The sequence below is a fragment of the Micromesistius poutassou genome (assembly GCF_964030765.1).
Source record: "Micromesistius poutassou genome assembly, chromosome: 21".
In the NCBI taxonomy this organism is placed as follows: domain Eukaryota; kingdom Metazoa; phylum Chordata; class Actinopteri; order Gadiformes; family Gadidae; genus Micromesistius; species Micromesistius poutassou.
The window spans coordinates 12029208-12048162 of NC_140291.1; the positions used below are offsets into that span (position 1 = coordinate 12029208).

Sequence of the window (18955 nt, forward strand, 5' to 3'; positions counted from 1 at the left end):
TTTGCTAGCTCGGAGGTTATTAAGATAGGGCTTGTGTTGCTTGTGTGTTTCGCTGCAGCACAAGGGATGCACTCAGCAGAGGCGCGGTAGCTTCTTTAGCTTATTTAGTTTTCATATTCTTTATTCATGTAAGGGGTGGCCTGCTAGAGTTCTAAGCATGTTAGCATGCTAGGGAACTTTGTATATTAGGATACTTGCCATGCTAGGGAACTTTGTATATTTGGATACTTAGCATGCTAGGATACTCTGTATAGTAGGATACTTGGCATGTAACTAGGGTTGCCAACCGTCCCGTAAAATACGGGATCGTTCCGTATTTGGCAACTAAAAGACCTGTCCCGTAATGAACTGATACGGGACGCACTTTGTCCCGTATTTTGGGGTCGTAATCGCGTGAACGAGTCTGCCCGCGATCGCGCATAACTCCCCCCCCCCCCCCCCCCCCCCCCCGTCAACAACCTCGTCTGCCCGCGATCGCCCGTCAACAACCTGGTCTCCCCACCCCCCCTGTCAACAATGTCGTCCGCTCACGGTCGCGCATATCCGTCTCCCCCCCCCCGTCAACAATCTCGATCAAGAGGTGTGTCCCTTATTTAAAACTCTGGGAGTTGGCAACCCTACATGTAAGGAAACCTTATAAGCATGTTGCAGTGTTTTAGTTGTTTGTCCTCAATCCTCCTAAAATATAACTGACGTAGTCCTAAAACAATGCCTAGCTGTCATATCCCCCATATCCCCATAAGTTGACGTTACCTTGAAAAGTAATATAATGTTTGACATTAAAACAGAACGCAGTGGCAACAATACACAAGAGCCTCATTAGTCAAACCCCACTGGAGTGGACATGTAATGCATTTTTCTTCAGGCTTTTATCTGATTAATCTGGAAAATACCGTTGGGGATTGACCATATGGAAGTGGAAATATGGAAGCAGAAGACAACTCAAACGTCAATCAAACTCGCTCAAGGTATAAATCCTCGCCATTTTTCTCTGTCCCTGCGTTCGTAGCTGCAAAAGGAAGGCATAAAATGAATAGTGGTCGAGGCACGCTTTTATTTTGAAGCCTGCAGAGTTGTTGTTTTCCTTCTTCTTCCTGCTCCTGGGGAACGTTCTATAGGAGATTGCTGCCAACTGGCAGCCCACTCACCGACCCGAGCCCATCAATAACAATGAAGGAGGTGTCAAGCCCTGATTAGAGTTTGATATTAAGGCTGAGGAAGCGATGCAGTGTGCGTGGGGGAGGCTGTATAAATATGTATTTATGTGCGTGCATGTGTGTGTGTGTGTGTGTGTTTGTGTGTGTGTGTGTGTGTGTGTGTGTGTGTGTGTGTGTGTGTGTGTGTGTGTGTGTGTGTGTGTGTGTGTGTGTGTGTGTGTGTGTGTGCGTGTGTTTTGTGTGTATTTAAAAATAAGTAAGGCCACATTGGAGGCTCCTCCTGCTTTTACTGTGGTTGACAGGAGGTCAGTCTGTCGGCCTACTCAGCCGTCTCTAATCAACGGTAGACAAGCAGAGGACTGTCATAGCAAACTATATGATTTACACCTTCTGGCCTGTCAGGAATACATACGTACATACATATGTATTTAGACCTTCTGCATCAACATTGACATAAAGAGAGGGAGAGTGACGTGTGAGAGACTAAAGTGAAAATGGAGGGGGGAAGGGGGATAGAAGGAGACAGGGTAAGAGATGGATAGATAAACGGAACTGAGAGGGGAGAGGGGAGGAAGAGACGGATATAGAAGGAGAGAGTGGGAAGAAAGGGAAGAAAGAGAGACAGATATAGAAGGAGAGAGAGGGTGGGGAGGGATTGATGGAGAGAGGTGGGAAGAGAGATTGATTAAGAGAGTTGGAGATGGAAGCAGAGCAAAAGAGTGAAAACGACGGAGAGAGAGGCAGATGAGGGAATAATCTGTGAAATACCGTGGTTTGGTCTAAAGCAGCCCGTTGCCAAAGCAACAGCAACGACCAGGAATAAGAACGCCACAATAATTACCAACTGAATTACGGCCGATGATGAATTATATCCCTAACCCCAACACTAACAAGAAGTTACACATTTAACATTTTCTCACATCTTACATTTTCATCTCACATCTTACTGAGATACGGAAGATAACCTATGATGTGACCTCACTTCCTGCTGAGAGAAGGATGTGAACCTATGATGTGACCTCACTTCCTGCTGAGTGAAGGATGTGAACCTATGAGCTCAACGCACACTCCCCCCTCCTCCTTACAGCAGGTGCACTCCCAGCTAACTGTTCAAATATAATGTATAATATTACTACATTATATAATATAGTATCATATAATATTGTATTGTAACATCTCATAAAATAATACAATGCCCAAGGACAACTAAAATGAGCCGGTAAATGCAGCATTCCTGTTCCCTAGGGCTTAACCTTTGTCGACCAAGAAATTGACTTTATTATTTACAAAAACAGATGTACACTAAACCCACAAACATGCTTAGAATATGATAAAATATATGTGTGTGGGTGTGTGGTTCGTCAATACACCAGAGCCATACAAACATCCCTATTGTGCCGCGTGCCGTACTGCATGTACACAACTGGTAGTGAGTCGACGCCAGCAGCCAACAGTAAATACGTCTTACCACATAACGCTGTTGATGGCGAACGCAGCCAGTCAGAATCCTATTCACATATAACCCAATTGGAGGTCTTTCTGTGTGGGATACTGCCTTTTAAAATGGAAAATTTGTCATATTAGAATCCCTCAGGGGACAGGCTTTGTAGTCTCTGTTTCTTTAAGGAAATTGGTTCTCAAATTAATTTTTAGGGGGGTCGTTGTACAGGCAGGGAGAGCCTTGTTTTAATCTTAAAGGACAAAACCTCCTGGAGGAATCCTTTTTACAGTCACTTTTAATTCGCAATGTGAGATAATACCGAGGTATCAGACACCATCTACTTACTGTACTGAGCCAATCAGCTGTCATGTGTCTAGATTAGCTGGGCAGGTATTATCCAGGTATTTTCGCGACCAAGGAAGGGGTTGGACAGGTAAATCAGGATGTGATTAAATGATAGAAGCAGAGTGTAAATGATGTGATTTGTACTTTTGCAAATTGAGGATTGGCTCTAAAGCGATCAATTAACAGCTTGTTTTGAAGTACTGAAGTGCACAGCGATGAACAATGATTCAAGCAAACAGGCTGTGAATGTATCCCCATTTTTATTTAAATGTTTATATAGTATTGTTAAAATGATCCTACATCACAGGACACAAATAAACAAAATACATCAAACAAATGTAAACACATTAAACCCAGAAAAAAACATTGCGCAATCAAAGAAAAAACGAAAGCGTGTGTGTTTGTGTACTCTGTTCGATCTTAATAACAGTTGACAGTTTTACCATTGTTGACCGTGGCACCGTGGCACATATAAAAATAATGTATGGAGATAATTTCAGTTATTTCAGATTATTTCAGCCATCTTATAACCGCATCGGGGCTATAACAGTAACGACCTGGTCACTTATTATTCAGACAGCACTCAAAACCGTGGCGGTGCCATTGTGGTGACATGCAAAGCCAGAGCAGACTGCAGTGACGAGGCCCCGCTGCCCAGGAGCCCTCTGGCAGAGCGTTTCCTGATGTGCATCGTTAGGACAGAGCTCTGGGCTGCGGGGGAGGAGGAGGAGGCGAGGGAGAGGCCGAGGGAGCGAACGCAGAGGAGGGAGAGCACTGCCCTGTTCGGGAGTAGGACTGGCTTTATTGATGCACTCCTGTTTCTCGGCTCTTGTTTTCACTTATTTTCACGTTATCCTCCTCCTCTTCTTTTGCCTCCCCCCTCCTTTGCTCGTCTTCCTCTTCATCCCTCTCATTTTTCTTCATCTTGATTTCACTCCTTTTCTCCTCTCTATTTTCACCCTCTCCTCCACATTTTCCTCATCCTACTCTTCATTATTCTCGTTTTTCCTCATTGTTTTCAGTTATGTTCTCTTCTCTTTTCTCTCCTGCCCCTCTTCCTCATCCTCATCTTAAGACTCATCTTTCTTCTGATATCCGCTCTCTTTCCATCCTTGCAATAGTTTGCTCTAGCCATCATTTATTGCACTCCTTTGCCTTAGTTAGCAGCCAGCTGTTAATTAAGCTATATTATTTTCTTCTTCTCTGTGCTAATTAGTTTCGCAGGTCTGTGGTGTTAGGCCCAGGGGTGCGGTCTCGCAATATCTGGACAATGTGTTTGGACAGCCTCTTCCTCTGGTTCTTCCCTTCTTCCATCCCTCCCTCCCTCCCTCCCTCCCTCTCTCCGTCTTTCTCTGTGTGCAAGGTGATTGGGTAGTCCCATGCACAGCTGCAATGCAAGTGCGGAAAAACATACAAAGGAAAGACACACACACAGACACACACACACAAACACATACATAAACATACATGTTTAAACACATACACGTAAACAGACGTATGCACATTAATGCACATACACACACTTGCACACACACAAACACTTTCATATCTCGTCATTGTAAATGAGGGAAAGGTTTGAAATTAAATGAGGGAAAGGTTTGAAAATATCGACACACACACATACACACACAGCTATACATGTAAGAACACACAGACAACCACAAATTCATGTACATGCATAACCATACATTTTCAAACAAAAACACACACACAAACACACCCACAGATACACACACACACACACACACACACACTAGGGCTGTCAACAAATATTCTAAATTCGAATATATATTCGAATAGTTTTTAAAAACAGACATTCAAAGGTGAAAATTAATATTTGAATATTAATGAATGAATCACTGAATCACTGAATGAAGCCTGCCATATTTGGGACAAGAGTCGGGACCTTAAATTGCTCGCACAAAACTCTTGATCAGCACTCAGCATTTGTTTATTGTTGTTGTTTATTTAAACCAGTATGCGCAGAGAGAGTGAGGGGGAGCGAGAGAGAGAGAGAGAAAAAGAGAGCGAGCGAGAGCGAGGTCTGCGGTATTGGCCATTAGTTAATTTACTTATTTTTGTGTAGGTAATATGTTGTCAAATATGTTTAAACTTAAATAAACTACCTATACAAGTAGTTATGTCTCATTGTATTAGTTTGTCCTGTTATTGAGGTAATGCGCGTCATTGACATAATGAGCAAATAATAGTTTGAATATGTGTGGTTTTTTTTTAGCAAATATTCAAACGTAATTTTTGAGCAATTTTGACAGCCCTAACACACACACACATCCAGCTGTTGACACAGAGTTCTCTGTTCAAATATCTTGCGCAAACATACAAAAAACACTCATGCAGTGCACACACACACACACACAAAACAATCCTCCCATTGTAGACGCACAAAGAAGTAAACAGCAGAAGACAATGTAAACCAGCATTGTTTTATGAGATATTCATGCATGAGTTCCCCCGGTCTCCACATTTGCACACAGCCATTGTTTTGCGTCTCATCTCTGGTCTCGTCTCAGAGTGCCGCAGGAGATGCGGGCTCAGGACAATGAGACAACAGCTCAGACACTGAAACAAGAGCGTGCACGTTCTGTTCTGTAAACACACAATATAACCTACGGAGAGTTGAAGAGGGCGCTGTCTACCCGGGTCACGTTGGGATTGGCCGATGTTGATTGGAGGCGTGTTGCTTTCGTTTTGTGGTGGTGGTGGTGGATGTTGATATGTTTTGTTTTGATCTCAGGACAGCCTTAGAAAAGTCATTTTTGAACACAAGACCCATACAAGACTGTTCAGTGTTGAGTCATGGAGCAGGTAGATCACATTTCATTCAGTGCGTTTATATGACACTTGAGAAAACCGAATCATTGGGTTAGTCTGACGATGATTGGATTTTTAAGATGCATGTTGACATCTTAGGACTCAAATCAGACCGAATCGGGTTTCTCATAGTCAAATTATGACCCCTAGATTATTCGAGTGATAGTCGCATTAATTGTGCATGCATACATTCAATCAGATTGGAATAGGATTTTGTGTTCTGCACATGCTCGAGATTTTTTCCCGGGGCCGTGAGCCGGAAGTAGAAGGAGACGATAGTCGTGTTGTTGTCGCCATTGTGCATCTATTTGTGTAATTATCATGTACATCACATACAAAATGTAGAAGGATGTAGCTTCGTCTTGCTCTTTGTACGCTAACTTGCCCTAATGCCGCCTGAGTTTGTTGTTGCTGGTGACGTAAAGAGGTCAGCCGGTGGCTCTATTACCACTAGTTGAAATGGGTACAGCTCCACCTATCGTACCGGGGTATGACAAGCTTCGGCCAATGAATCGATTTTCTCACCACCATGTATACTTGGACAATTGCAGTTGTCCAATTGAGGAGCATAGTCAAACTATGGCTATATCGGATTTAGCGGTGCATGTAAACGTACTGACAAAAGAGCAGTTTGAGATTAGGGCATCTCACTCTCATTGGGGTTGGTGTTGTGGTAAAAGTCTCAAGGTATTATTGACCATTTCATATCTATTGCTGATTGTTCCCTAGTGCTATTAGGTCTGTTTTGCAACATAGTTTTAATGAAATAGTTTAATTGTAAATGGCCAGTTGCTGGCCATTTACTATGTGTCAATCATACATACATATGTCTATGGACTCAAATTAACTGAAATTGACTTAAATTTTTACCCTTTGTTAGACTATTTATTCATGAGTCATCCCTCTAATTAAAATAAGCGAAGAAGAAGAAATTATAGCACTTGCTCCATTACAGTTTGTTTCTGATTACATTCATTGCCAATTATTTATTTAAATTTTTACCTTTTCTTGATTTCATTGTGAAGGAAGACTAATTTATTTAGTTATTCAAGTAGTATTAGTATTCAACCTGAATTAATTTGATTTTCTTTCACACGTCTTGTTAGATGCAAATTGTTGTTTAATGTGGTTTGTAGACAGGCCCAGGGAGGCCATCGGGACGTTTGGGAAGTTTCCTGTTGGACCGGTCCACTTTCAAATGTTTTTTGGGCCGCTTGGGTAAAAGAAAATATACTTTGACCATTATTTTATCTTCTCTTAAAGTAGACGTTCTTAATTCATCTGAAATTTCAGCCCCAGCATCGCTGTATATATAATATGGATTATACAATGTACGGTAGTTCACCCCTCCCAATTATTTGAGTTGGTTTGGTCCATAGTGCGTCTTTTCTTGAGCGGTAACAGAAGAGAATCAGCGAACAGAAGCGACAAGTGTCGTTGATTGTGGAGGGCAGGAAAAGCCAAGGAGGAGCCGAAAAAGACAGATTTTAAAAAAGAAAGGCACTGGAGGAAGATGCTACGCCGCCAAATGTGCCAAAATAAACCACCTGTTTAGAGGACACAAGTTGCAGCCGGTAGAGAGAGGTGGATCTAATGATTAATTTGCAACATAAATCATTTAGCTAGGGTTAGGGTTATTATTCTAGTTGATTTTGTTAAGCCATATGACAAATCACAAATATAATTTGTGAAACTTAACATGTAAACTCCAGCATGATCTGTGTAAGTTAGCCCAAGCAATAAAGTCACCACTTTTTTTTTTGTAGCTTTAGACGAGATAAGCCAGTCAGATGCTAAAGAGGCAAGACTGGACAACATATTTCATGTAAAATATAAAAGACAGAACAAATGTGATAGACAACCAAACAAAAGCTGGAGTCAATTATATCAAATATAAAATATTCGGTAGCCTCAGAGCAGCAGTTCAGCCGGTCTGATGCTGCTGGTGAACCCGATACATGAAGAAGACAGGACTGAGGGGACAGGTAGAGAGGACTTTAAAAAATATATTTAAATTATTTGATATAAGATAGCCCACACATAGAACTGACATGATGCATTGAAATGATCCCAAATATGTAATGGTTAGTTAACGTTGTATGTTTTATATATAATTGATAGTTAAAGTAACAGATCCTTGTGGTGGATTTTTCATTTGGCAAACGTTGATTCAATACCCAATAATGAAAAGGGATAGTTTGAGTTTTGTGCTGTTAATTTATGCAAATTCTTCCATCACTGGAAAAAAGTGGGCCGGTATGGGCCTGAAACTCCCGGGCTGAAAATGGGTCCCACTCCGGCCCTGTTTGTAGAACAGGCAGTACTATTTAGTCTTTTTGAATAGTACAGTTGAAACAATCAGTAATACTACCGAGGAAATACTACACATCTATCTCACCCCAAAACTACGGGAAGCTGAAAAACATGAGAGCAAGCTCAGTGGAAAATACAATCGTCAACGGAAATGTATTGTAGCATCCCTGTAGAGACTGGGGGTCTGGGTTCAGATTCAGAGTTTATTTTATTCCATCTATAACACAAGAGTACAATTATTAGGCTTGGTTCCTCAACAGCCACATAGCAGCAATAATACAAGATAAGGTAAATAAAGAGAGGTAAAAAATTTTAATAAGTAAAAAAAATAAGGAGCAGCATCAATAGATTTCAATAATAAATAATAAAAATAAAATTAAGTAAGTAATAATAGTAGAGAAACTAAAACAGTGGCAATAATAAGTAATGATTAGTAAAGTGTAAGTGTCAAGTGGTAGTGGTACCAGCTGTACTCAGGGTCTGCCCGTTAATTAGTCTCTGCCACGGAATAGTTATTACCGTGCACGCTTGCTGTTGGTGGAACGATAGGGGGAGGGTTACTTGCGAGAGGTATAGGGTCGTCTGAGGGAGTCAGCTGTGAGGATGGCTGCCGATGTGGGCATACCTCCCTCACCTGCGATTCGCGGCGTGCCTCCTCCCATGGGATCCGGGTCACAGGTTGAGGCTCGGGAGGTAAACAAATATGACGGTGCCCATCCCCCCTACGCTGTCAGAGAGGTGAAAATGCAGAATTTTCCCAGCTGGTTGGATGGGAGCCCAATTTAAACTATTTGCCCGTGCAGAGAGGAGGTCAGTGGAGGCTAAAGTGCTGCAGCTGCAGGGACAATGCTCTGTCCTGCCTTGTTCTGCATAGCCCAGAGGGTAGATGCAGCTAGTGGAGACTTTAGTGGGGACTTTAGTGGCGGCAAAAAGAACGATGACTGGCGGCGAATGGGGTGACCAGGAAAGATTCCTACCCACTGCCACGCATCGACAAGTCCCTGGACATGGTCTCGGGTCCTTCTGGTTCTCCTCCTTGGATCTCAGCAGTGGTTAGCTAACCCTTCCCCACCAACCAGAGGCAGCAGAGCTTCCTAGGCCTGGCTGTGTTTGTTTGCTCTCTGAATGTGAACCTTCATGGAGGTAGTTATCTTTGAGTGCCCGCTCTACACTGGCTGAATGTGTACAGTTTTGTTGGTTAGATGAACCGTGGATTTGTGGATTCAAAGTTCTCCTCGGCTCGTGTGCGACAACGTTACAGTATTTAAACATGCATATGATCTAAATCATCCTTTCTCTACCTTTCATTCATTCTTTTTTTTACTACTTTTAGTTTTCCTTCATTGTTTATGACTATAAGTATGGTAATTACTAGCTGACATTTGACTAGGAAGTAATGATATTTGTACAGTCCTCGCGGCTTCTGTTGTCCAGTCTGCATACGAAGTGATGTGCACTCTGAACTCCAATAATCTGTAAGCTTTGCCGATACAGTGTGTATGTGTATGCTTTGAAAGTTCGACTCACAACTACATTATTTCAAGTAACATACACACAATAAATTATCTTTAGATTTTCATTGTTTGATAATATATTGGACAGAAACCCCACTCTCACCAAACTACAATGCAAAATCGCAATTGAAGAAACCAACTTTTTTCTTCAAATTTACCTCTCTGATAAAGTGTGTTACGACCCCTCATGATCTGAATCTTCACCTTAGTCACGATGGGCCATGATGGATTTGCTGATTCCGTGAAAAACTCTCTCCATTGGCCTTTCTAGCGGAGGCTTGCATTTTGGTGAATATATATAATCGGTGGCACTACAATCTGTCATCAGCGTTGTGCTGAGCGCTTAGCTTGACATGAACCTCTGCCGTGATTTGCTTACGCATGCTATCGTGTCGCTCTCTCTATCCCTGGCTAGGGCTTGGCCATGTGGCTAGAATATTATCTTGAAGATTATGTTATTGCAGATAACACTGCAGGGATTTTTTTTTGTCACAAATATCTTCAAGCTGAGCATAAGATGTCCTTCGTCGTACCAAATTATCCCATTTTTTCAGTTACAAAGAAATTAAAATGAAGTAATTCCAATTCAAAATGGCACCCATCCAGTGTTTAATTTATACTTTCTGATTTGACAGCCACAGCAGTGTGCGTGTTCTGATGTTTCCAGGGATATGTGTGTATTTGTGTTATTTGTATTTCTCGGTTTTCCATCTGACAGAGAAGGACTGTCCAACAAAGTAGGAACTGTGTGACGTAGAGGGACTGTTTGACATAGTGGTGTCTGTTTGACATAGAGGGGAGTGTTTGACATAGGGGGTCTGTTTGACATAGGGGGAGTGTTCGACATAGGTAGGCATGTTTGACATAGAGGGGAGTGTTTGACATAGGGGGGAGTGTTTGACATGGGGAGAGTGTTTGACATAGGGGGGTGTGTTTGACATAGGGGGGTCTGTCGGACATAGGGGCGACTGTTTGACATAGGGGGGAGTGATTGACATAGGGGGGAGTGTTTGACATAGGGGGGAGTGATTGACATAGGGGGGAGTGTTTGACATAGGGGGGAGTGTTTGACATGGGGAGAGTGTTTGACATAGGGGGTCTGTTTGACATGGGGGGGAGTGTTTGACATAGGTAGGCATGTTTGACATAGGGGGGAGTGTTTGACATGGGGAGAGTGTTTGACATAGAGGGGAGTGTTTGACATAGGGGGGAGTGTTTGACATAGGGGGGTCTGTCGGACATAGGGGCGACTGTTTGACATAGGGGGGAGTGTTTGACATAGGGGGGAGTGATTGACATAGGGGGGAGTGTTTGACATAGGGGGGTCTGTTTGACATAGGGGGGAGTGTTTGACATAGGGGGGTCTGTTTGACATAGGGGGGAGTGTTTGACATAGGGGGGTCTGTTTGACATAGGGGGAAGTGTTTGACATAGAGGGGACTTTTTGACATGGGGGGGTGATTGACAGAGAGGGGAGTGTTTAACAAAGTCTGACCTGTTTGACATAGGGGGGAGTGTTTGGCATGTGGGGATCTGTTTGACAAAGTCTGAACTGTTTGACAAAGTGGGAACTATCTGACAAATAAGGACTGTTTTACAAAGTGGGGACTATCTGGCAGAATGGGGATTGTCTGACAATGTAGGGACTGTTTGACAAAGTGGGGATCATTTGAGGTAGTAGGGACAATTTTACCCAGTAGGAAATTAGATGACTCAGAGAGGATCTGGTTGCCCGAGAAGGAGATAATGTGATTATTTTCACCTAGCTGTCTTTATTTCGGCAGGAGACACTTAATCTTAAGACTCAGAGTGTCGGGGGAGACGCTATTGTGAATAAGAAATAAGATAAGAATGAGATTTTATGCCAATGAATTGTAGGCTTTCTATCAAGGACATCAATTTACGTTTTTCATGAATGTTGAAAGGGCAAGCACACAGCAAATGCACTTTTACTTATTTCTCAGTACTAAAATCCCATATTAAACACCCACACACAACAGTTATTGTTATTTCTTTTTCTGTATATCCTGCTCATTAATTGTCTCTCCAGCAAAAAGTTTGCTTCAAACTAGGAGCTATTCAATGCCACAAAAAAAAAAAAATGACCTTCACCTAAGCCACGAACAGTGTTGGAAGTAACGAATTACAAAGTAACGGATTACAGTGACAATATTGCTTTTTGGGTAACGAAGTAAAGTAATGCATTTCACTAAAAATATCAGTAACTACACTGCTTTACCAGACTATAGGAAAGCGCTTTTCTGCGTTACCCAAGCGTGTTTGCCTGTTTGTAAAGTTCTGATCTGTTTAAGTGGTGCGTGCATGCGTGCTGCCTGTGTGTGTGCTGCTTGCCTTGGCAGGTGACAGCTATCTTTCAACTGTCGCAACCCAGATTTAGAAAAATACTAGATAAAATACCTGCGACGCGCAAGGCAACATCCAACAGGAAAACATTTTCCCATTACCTGGACGGAATAAGTGTTATTCCAACATGGAATCGAAGCTCAAAATAATTTTGAGTCCCTGATCATGTGTCCACCACCAACAAAAGTTAATTAGGAATGACGGTGCTGATAGACTGATCTATCCAGCACACATCTAGATGGACACGCCCACTTTCTGCCCCTTATGATGTCATAAGGGGCAGATTTCCAAAACGGCCTGTAACGGCATGTCATGGCACCTTTAACAACTCGGGGGTTGAGGGCACAGAAAAAAGCACAATTTGTATTGTGAATCCCTTGGGAATATGAAGCCCTTCAAGACGACAACTCTGATAAAACACTGCAAAATAAAAACAACTTTACCAGACAGTTTGCACATTGAGAACAGAGAATATAGAACAGAGAAAACGCCACTCGACTGTCTTGTCTGGAATGTACAAATTGTGGCGTAAGAGTAGATCCCTGTATTGTCACTGTGAATGCTGACAGACTGCGCCAGAAATCACTCAACCGAGTTCTGGCGAGACTTGGCGAGCGTTGGGTTTAAGAATGATGCATCCGACGCAAGACAGGCTTAAGCTGAAGCGTTTAGCAGTCTAGCCTGGACCAGGAGATGTTGACTCAGGGGGGAAAGGGTTTACAAAGGTTTGCTAATCCTATGAGATATCCCTTCCGGCCCCACTAATTCTCGCCGCACCTTAACATGGCTTAAATTAATATTGCGTTGACATGTATTCCTTGAGCATACACGTTCATTGCAAAGCCATTTTATAACAAGTGAGGTTGAAAACCTCTCTGATGCATTCATTAAATGTTGAACAAGCATAATAATGAAAGAGCTGTAAAGCCTTCCAAAGCAGTCAGATTCAAGCGCAGGATAACTGTAGGACGAATAACGAAGCAGGAACCATTTTATATTTATAAATATGTTTGATATTAATATTAATCTGAGTCATATCCTGACATTTTGAACACTCACTTGGATTGTACTAAAACTGAACAAAATATCCATTGCCCATGGGTGAGTTAAAAACTGTGCTTTATCTGTTTATTCCTCTAACCTAAAATCAAAGGCAGCCACTGGAGAGACTTGAGAGAGAGAGAGAGAGAGAGAGAGAGAGAGAGAGAGAGAGAGAGAGAGAGAGAGAGAGAGAGAGAGAGAGAGAGAGAGAGAGAGAGAGAGAGAGAGAGAGAGAGAGAGAGAGAGAGAGAGAAAAGCCCCATTCGTGTAAAGATAATGCTTGACCCTCTGTCAGGCAACTCTCTCTCTCTCTTCGCCATAGAAACCAGCCAATGCCCCCCCCGACCCAATGGCCCTTCCCTTGCAGTAGATGCATCGTGGCTAAACGTATAGGTTGATACCTTATTTTGCTTATTTTGTCAGCTAGCACCTAGCTTGACCCGCCGCCAAACGCTAGCAGATTGTGGGTTTGAGTGTCGTGAACTTATGCTAATGACCTGACAAGCGGATGCAGTGATGTGTATAATTTACAGGTCTAACCGCCTTGTTGAAGCTATCAATCTGATCCGTGTATGTGTATGTGGAACGGAATAGCCGTCGTGAATTAGCATGGATTTGTGTGAGTGTGTGTGTGGCACATCCCTCTCTGACGACGTTTGTTTGATGAATAATTCAAACCGACTTTCCTCTTTTACTACTATTTCTTCCCAAGCGACCTAAGATACAAGTCATTAAGGAGCAGGTATAAGGGGTGTTTTTGCTGAAGGACGCCGAGGCAGTGTGTGGGCTGTGGGCACTGGGAATCGAACCCGCATCTGAGCCGCTGGAATCTGAACACCCTCCTAGCCACAAGACTGTTCTGATGGAGACGGGTTGTGTGTACTTTGGTCACGTGAAATATGTTTGCCTCTTCGTCTTTCTGTCGCCCCTGGGATGTGACACCGCACAGAGGGGGGAATTGAACCCGAGGAAATACAAAAGTGTTGATCACCCTCACCCTCACCCCCCCCTCTCTCCAGCTCCAGACATTGGCTTTCACTCACTCAGGCTGCTGTCAGCAGGACCGCAGACGCCATCCAACCCCAAACTGTCTGTTCTCCTCGTTCCTTCTCTCACCACTCTTGCTCAACATCTAGCCACAAGCTCCTCCCCTCCTCCCCCCCCTCGCTCCCTCCCTCGCTCCACTTTGTCCGTTTTACAACTGGTTTTTTTTGAGTTGTGTGGACGTTTCCCGCCACTCACCCAAAGGTCAGCACAGCGACTCGTAGTTTGTGGTTAGCCTCGTCATTAGTCTGCCGGTCCTGTTAAAAACCTAATCACCCCTCTCTCTCTCTCTCTCTCTCTCTCTCTCTCTCTCTCTCTCCCTCTCCAGGTGTAAAGAGGGCTACCACGGACTTCGCTGTGACCAGTTTGTGCCCAAGACGGACGCCATCTTGTCAGATCCAAGTATGTTTAATTTTTTCCAGTTTTTCTCTCTTCCTCTAACTGTTTTACCCTCGTTTTTGTTGGTTTGTTTGTACGTGATAAATGGACTGCCCAGATCTCCTTCGTCGATGAGGATAAAATGGTTCCAAACTATTGCACAACCTCAAGCAGTGGTCAAGGCAATGTAGCTCTGATTAATAACACAACTTTTAGACCCACGTTTGATTAGGCTTCCCTTTTATACATGAGTTATACAAGCCTGCTGGGATTTCTTTGGTCCACTAGATTAAAACTTAAAAATATTATTAGACTACTCTCCTGGTCTCTTATATAGATACCATCCCTTATGCGAGATCCGAAATTGGTACAAAGGAGAATACGTTCCCAGCTATATAAAGGACACGTGCCCTGATCAACACCTTGTTTATGAGCGCACGTGTCGAGGTGGAGAGCTACCTGATAATTGGTACACAAGCAACAGTACAAAACCCTGTTCAGAGCCCAAATCCCCATTACACCAGCCCTGCCGCTTGTGACGCCATTCCCAGTGAACTCTGACAACCTGTCATCATGGTGATGAATGTACGACCGTTTCACATAGTAGGGCAGCGAGCGTTGGAAAAGCCACAAAATCCCACCTATTCCTTTTCTCCCATGGTTCATCAGAAACTAAAATCCCCCTTCACCCACCACCACCACCACCACCACTCCCAGGAGATTTCTACTAGTGTGTGTCCCTTTTTTGCTTCCTTGAGACAAATAGGAATAAATAAAGGAAAACGATAAACAAAGATGGAATTAAAAGCAAAGTGGTGACCGTTGATGGGCAGCCGGACTTCCCCTTGATGGCGCGGCATTAGTGAGCATGCCGAGGCTTGCGGTCACGAAGTGCTTCGGTGCCTGTGTACTGAGGACCCGATAGGGGACTGTGCCTTCCATTAGACGCCTCCGTTTCCTTGGAGCAGCCCTAATGGAGTCTCTGGGCACTTCCTCTCAAGCCATGAAGGATGTTTTCCCCGCTCTTTCCGGCTCGCCGCCTCCACAAAGGGATTAACTTTGTATCCAACAGGGGGGGGGACGGATGTGTTGTTTTCTTATGTGTGACCAATCATATCCGGGGAGATGTCTCTTTTTTTTTTTTTTTGAATCGTCTGTCGTCTGGCAGAGCTTTAACCTCAGTGTTTTTCACACTCGTATTGGGAAGTCGCACCTTTCGTCGAAGCAGAGATTTAATGGCCGCAGAGGTGTACTTTGGTTTCACTAGACGACGACTGTGTATCTCTGCTGTTTTTGTTTTTATAAAAAGGGGGTTTGGGTATTTCGATTCATTGAATGTTCACCATGAAGGTAGATTTACAGATAAAGCGTAGCCATAAAGCTCAAAGAGACTTCACAGTTGAGATTGATCCATCCACGAGGACTTCACAGCTTATTTTACCTTTGCTGTCAGCAGTATTATTTATTATGTGCTGGTTTTATTGCTGACAGAATTATCCACTGTTTGTCCTCAGTTTTAACTTAACCCCTAAATGACATTTATTCCCCATTCTGGCAATGGTTGATCCAGCAAATAGACTGGCCGTGTTGTACCTTACAGCTGGTGCTGTCTGTCATCAGTGTGTGCCAAAACACTGCATGAAATCGTTTTTACAGTCAGTGCCGACATTAATCTGGAAAATCTGATTGTGGAACTGTGGAATCCTTGGAAATCAAAACGGGTATAAACCTGAAAGAAGAACACATTTGTGGGTGTAGCTAGGCTTGTTTGGATGTAATTCTTTCAGCTGGCCCTGTATTCCACTCTCACTCAGAGTAATGCCCTTTCTACGCCTCCTAAAGAAGTGCAGTGCCCCTTCAGACATTCGTGTGTCAAGAGCTCTTTGGTTCCATTTCTTCCCTTCTCTTTTCGGTTCCCCCTGTTGAGGCCGCCTCAGCTCCCAGGTCCTCCAGACCCGAGGACTGCATTAGTCCTCCGTACCCGCTGCCACAACGCTTTAAGAGGCCCGGGGGTGGGGGGGTGGGGGGGCTGGGGGTAGACCTGCGTTTCCTACTTCTTGTCATCTGGTTGTCTTGTCGCCACTTTCGTATGGACTAATCGTTTATTTCCTGATGCCTCTGTGGACGCCGCTTTCCTTTTAGCCTAATTGCCTCAGTGCTTCCTGTGTGTGTGTGTGTGTGTGTGTGTGTGTGTGTGTGTGTGTGTGTGTGTGTGTGTGTGTGTGTGTGTGTTTGAGTGCAGGTGAGTGAATGTGGACTACTACACACACAGTTTTTCCAGGAACAGAAAGGTTGCCGGTTCCAACCCCCTAGCTCGGTCCTGTTGATCACTATATACGCATGTGGACAACTTTGCACATAAACACATGCAGATATTTGGAGAATGGAGGTAGCCTTGTAAAACCATCCCGTTAATCCGATTTGTGCTTCAAACTGAATCACCTTCTGGCCTTTGTGGATTTTGCAAGATGACAGAACCCTAATGTGGAATCCCACACTCAGCCGTTCATCACCCAGCCTAGAGCTTAAAACCAACGTGGGACCACGATGGCCGCTCAGTGAACAAGGCCGCAGAGCGCGTTGTGTTGTAAGCAGCCATCTCCGAGGAGTTGTCATGCTAATGAGTGGATATAAGGTCCCCTTGGGCCGGCTGTAATTCACTCTATCAGCAGGATGACAGGGTGTGAAGTATGAAACCGCGGTTGATTAGGAGGATTAGACTGTAAACGACCCGACCAACCCGGCACTACTGTCTACCGCTCCACGTTTGAGGGGTAAAACACAAGCGCTTCTTCTCTAACGTGAGAGAGTGCCGCTTCGTAAGCGTCTGCTGAGAAACAAAACAGAAAAGTTGTTGACGCCTTTTGCTACCTCTGTCCTGCTGTGAAACGTGCATTTCCTGCGCGAGACTAATAGTGAGGACACTGGAAGTAAACACCGTCTTATCTCATTAGGTCAGGAGTACAGTCGGCCTGAGCGGACCTCCGTGGGTCCTGAGCGACGGGAGAGAGGAGTTTAGAGTTTTTATGATCTCTGGGCATGCAGAGGCATCTAAAACTTACCCGGATTACAGCAGGGTTACAGGGATTACCCCCCCCCCCGCTTTCAACATCCAAATCCTCTGATAACATCCACAGCCACTGTTCTGGCCCGGCCTGAATGGCTCCATTCGAGGTTACTGTGGTGTGTGTGCTGGGGTTGTGGGGGGGGGGTCTGTGTGTGTGTGTGTGTGTGTGTGTGTGTGTGTGAGTGAGAAGGTTCTGTGTCCGTGTTTGTGTGTGTGTGTGTGTGTGTGTGTGTCTCCCAACATTGTCCACATGCATTCATTCCAACATGCTCAACCTCCCTAGCGTTAGAGGCTCCTTCCACCCCAGCCTGTGTGTGTGTGTGTGTGTGTGTCTGTGGACCCGCTGTGTGTATGTCTCTGTGTGTCCTGGCATGTCGTGGGTATATCCCAACTCCTTCCCTCCGGCGCGGGTGGTAAAAACCAGCAAACCCTCCTCCGTGGGCTTTATCAGCGTCGCACACCCTGGGTATCCAGACGGCCAGGCCCCGAGTCGTCCCTCTCTCCGGCCGCTCGTCGTCTCCCAGAGTCCGCTGGCCACAGAGCACACACTCGGGAAGAACACGGCCAACTGGCTGGGGCACAGCAGCGGCCCATCTGTGCACACACACACACAAACACATGTACGCGCACACACATGCATACATATGCACGCACACACCCACACACACACACAAAAAAAGCACCCTCTCTTTCTCACACGTGCACAACACTCTCCCTCTCTCTCTCTCTCTCTCTCTCTCTCTCTCTAACACCACACACACACACACACCCATGCACACGCAAGCACTCTCTCTCTCTCACACAAACACACATACACACACACACACACACACACACACACACAGTCACCTTGGTCGGATATGTGCTCACATACACACACAGACATCGGTGCTTACATAGACATACACTCATAGGTGCACCACGCATACGCATTCAGACACACACTCAGACACATACTCAGACATGGTCCATGGCATGTGGTGCCGCTGAAAGGGGTACCAGATTCTGAGAGCAGAGGGACTTCCTGCCAGGGCTGCTGGGAGGGGACGGACCTTTCAGGAAGTTTAGGATATTGGCGAGCAGTTGGGAGGGGGGGGGGGGGGGGGGGGGGGCAGGGAGTGATAGGGCGTTTAATTGAGAGAGGGTGAGGGGTGAGGGGAGGAGAGGGGAGGGGAGACCAAGCGGCAAATCAGATCACAGCCTGTCAAGGACTAGATGGGGGGGGGGAAAAAAGTGCAGCGTGTTTGAAGTAGCGCCATATGCTCCCTGAGGAACCACACTGAGACGGGAGCGGGCCAGAGAGGTGCGTTCAATGTCGAGGCCGGGCTGATGAGAGGGGAGGAGCTGTGAGGATACCGAGGAGAAGGAAGAAAGGTCCTCGCAGATCCACACAGAGACCATCCGTGCAGGAACAATGATGTCATGTTCCAGCCGAAATTACATAATTTGGGCTGAAATG

At 44.7% G+C, this 18955-nt stretch overlaps 1 protein-coding gene across 1 annotated transcript in view; it reads left to right on the forward strand.

Annotated features, from left to right (window-relative positions):
- Positions 1–18955, forward strand: part of nrg3b (neuregulin 3b) — a gene marked incomplete at both ends in the record, with an annotated part of 154296 nt that overhangs the window by 112588 nt on the left and 22753 nt on the right. Inside the window, one exon of the mRNA XM_084485606.1 lies at positions 14380–14453. Coding sequence (XP_084341732.1) covers positions 14380–14453 — 74 coding nt within the window. The remainder of the gene's footprint in view (positions 1–14379; positions 14454–18955) is intronic.